The 3,223-nt window shown below is 26.6% G+C and overlaps 1 protein-coding gene across 2 annotated transcripts in view; it reads left to right on the forward strand.

Annotated features, from left to right (window-relative positions):
• Nucleotides 1-344: 344 nt before the first annotated feature.
• The window catches only part of LOC108691625 (ankyrin-2-like), a 37,363-nt gene continuing 34,484 nt past the window's right edge, over nt 345-3,223 (forward strand). For both annotated transcript variants that reach the window (XM_018199503.1, XM_018199576.1), the window contains exon 1: nt 345-444. In XM_018199503.1, coding sequence (XP_018054992.1) covers nt 403-444 — 42 coding nt within the window. In that variant the 5' untranslated portion in view covers nt 345-402. The remainder of the gene's footprint in view (nt 445-3,223) is intronic.

Below are 3,223 nucleotides of genomic sequence, written 5' to 3' on the forward strand. Positions count from 1 at the left end.
CAAGGTCATCAAAATATGATAATACCTACAATTTTGATAATAGGTATTCCCTTATTTCTAACCGTTTTCGAAAAAAACATAGTGAACTTTTTATCAGACCTATCCTGTATACACGCACGCACGCATGCACGCATTATAAAGTAGGAAAAATACATCTATATGTGTCTTTCGATATGTTAAAATTAAACATACTCGTAAATTTATGTGATTGTTAATTTACTAGCTTTGGATATTAATGCAAAACGCAATTACTTAACAAAGGCGCGACGTATAGGAGTTTAACAAAAATAATATATAGAACTCTATTAATATCCGGTAGTCTACGTCTTCAGCATGGTGCTTACAGAGCGTGCGTGCGTATACGTAGTTTGTCAAAGAGAATATACAGTTTATTATTTAGTAATGACGAGAGAAGACGCATTCCCACCGATCATTAGGCTCCAGGTAAAGATCCGTGTATTAATCAATATTTGTCAATCTTCTATTATATTCAATTTTTTTTTTCAAAATCCCTGTTGTATATGAAAAATTTTTAAATCAAGCATTTTATATAACAATTCCCTATAGTTTTAAGATCTTTAAACATATATTGCTGACATTAATAAACATATATGTTATAATTATCAATGATTATTTTTCAAATGATTTCTTTTCAAATATGTCTATACAACTACATTGATAACAAGTAAGATTAACTTTTATTTTTATGAAAAATATATGGATCAACAGCGTAAATAAATATCAGATGATCGAATCAGCTGACATTTCGCTATCAAGCTTCACTCGTGGCGATTATTGGATACTGCCCAGAAAGCGATAGCTCGATACTATTTTTAGAAATAATTTGTCAAAGTATTCTGAAACGTTATTTACATGTGTGCTTGAAAAAGTAGTTACCTATCCTATGTCAACATTTTTGCAAACTATAAGTTCATTGAATTTTTTTTTAATAAAATCATTCAATAATATTATTCTTTTATTTCAATGCTGTTTTTCAATGAGAGAAAAAGTTGTTTGTGTTTCACGCTTCACTTTCTATGAATCGTATAACGTGGCAGTTTTCAAAATAAAGGCTATATATATGTACGTACAAATGTGTTTTATTGTAGTTTCGTGTTTTTATTTTTTTTTGCAAGTAATAATAATTATTTTTAAAGTTATAAATAATGATGTTCAGTTAATTAACTGCCAATTCAGCAAAATTATGCTCCATAACAAATTTGTTATTATCTATATATGTAAAATAATATTATATATTTATGTTAATGTTAAAATTTATAATACCTATCTTCTTAAATATCCGCAATAAATATACATGTGACACGAAAATAATTTGAATCTTAATTGACAGCAATTTGATTCAGAATTATTGTTAATAATAACAGGATGTCTCTAGTATAAGTTTTGACAAAGCGCTCGTGTGTGTTTTGTCAATATTCGTGCCAAATATTGGTCTTGAATAATTTTTTATTATTTTTTTCAAATATATATATATAAATATATAAATATATAATACTATCAACTTTACAGAAAAACTGCAAGAGACAAAAATTATTTATTTTCTTCTCATAGAACTCTAAGAATTTTTTCAGAATTTTTTAGTACTGCATTTTTTTATTTTTACTAATATGAGAAAATACGTATTAAAAAATTCTCAGAACTTTATGAAGAGAAAATAAACAATTTTTATCTCTCGCTGTTTTTCTGTAAAGTTGATAGTATTTGAGTAAAAAATTATTGAAAATCAATATTCTGTGATTTTTAATAATTAATATCTTGTTAACTATTGCGAAAATTGCAAAATGATAGAGGACTTTTCGACTTAAAACAGTTTAGTCTGTTTTATCTATATACAAGCGCTTTGTCAAAATTTACCTTGTATATATGTATAGAAAATAAATTTCTGGACGCGATAACAAGAGCTGAACCTTTATATGTATCCTTGAATTCTCACAGCCGATTGGTACGCAAGAGAATTAAGGGTACGAGATGTGTGGCAGCACGCTGGAGTCGAGGGGTCGTGGCCTTGGATAAAGTCACGCGAGTGCAAGGTTGTATCGAGAGATGTATTATGTGACGGGGTGACGTGTATACATACCTACATAACGTACTTTCTACTTGCGGCCACACAAACTCGACTGTAAAGATTTTATTGATCGCAATGACATGCTGCTTATTTCTTTTAAGATTTAGGACATTGACGTTATCATTTACCAAAATAGCTACAATTATTTTTTTTAATATCATCGTGCTTTTGCAAGCACACAGCGAAAAATTATTATAACTTTACGTTAATGTAATTGCGAGATTATAATTATTATTTTAGATTATTTGGGATTATAGCCAATTAATATTAATTGGCTATATCTATATTATTAAAATCAATAGAGATGTCCCAGAATAACCAAATATTTTGTGCGCAGATAGAGCGGACTAAATAGAGTTGAAAAGTCCTTTGCAATTTTCGTAATAGTTAACAAGATATTAAAAATCGCTGAATATTGATTTTCAATAATTTTTTACTCAAGTACTGTCAACTTTACAGAAAAACAGCAAGAGACAAAAATTGTTTATTTTCTTCTCATAATAAAGTTCTAAGAATTTTTTCAGAATTTTTTATCAACTTTTTAATACATTAATTTCTTATTGGCAATTATTTTTACCGATATGAGAAAATACGAAATTAAAAAATTGATAGTAAAGTCAGATAAAAAATTATTAAATATAAATATTCAGCGATTTTTAGTTATTAATAGTTATTAATAGTTATTAATAATTATTAATAGTTGTTAACTACTGCGAAAATTGCAATGGTAGAGGATTTTTCGATTTGTTTGTTCTATCTACACGCGTGCTTTGTCAAAACTTACCGGACACTCTGTTTATGTGTATAGAAAATACAGTCTACCTATGCACGAAATATTTAATCTCATTCTGGGACCCTGTATAAATTAACTATATTTTGCTTTTTTTTGCAAATGTTGGAGAGAAAAAAAATGAAGAAAAAATATCAAGAATAATTAAAAAAATTTATTAATTTTTACAATTATAAAATATAAAGTTGTTCAATTTATTATTTAAATATATAGAATCGCTATTTTTGAAATATTAATGGCAAGAAATTTATAGTAAATTATTAATACATTTTAATTTAATAAATGAAGAAATATTTTAGTATAAAATTGTTCAATATTGATTAAAGAAACATACTAAAATTTAAAAA

The sequence above is a fragment of the Atta colombica genome, unplaced genomic scaffold (assembly GCF_001594045.1).
Source record: "Atta colombica isolate Treedump-2 unplaced genomic scaffold, Acol1.0 scaffold1, whole genome shotgun sequence".
Classification (NCBI taxonomy): Eukaryota; Metazoa; Arthropoda; class Insecta; order Hymenoptera; family Formicidae; genus Atta; species Atta colombica.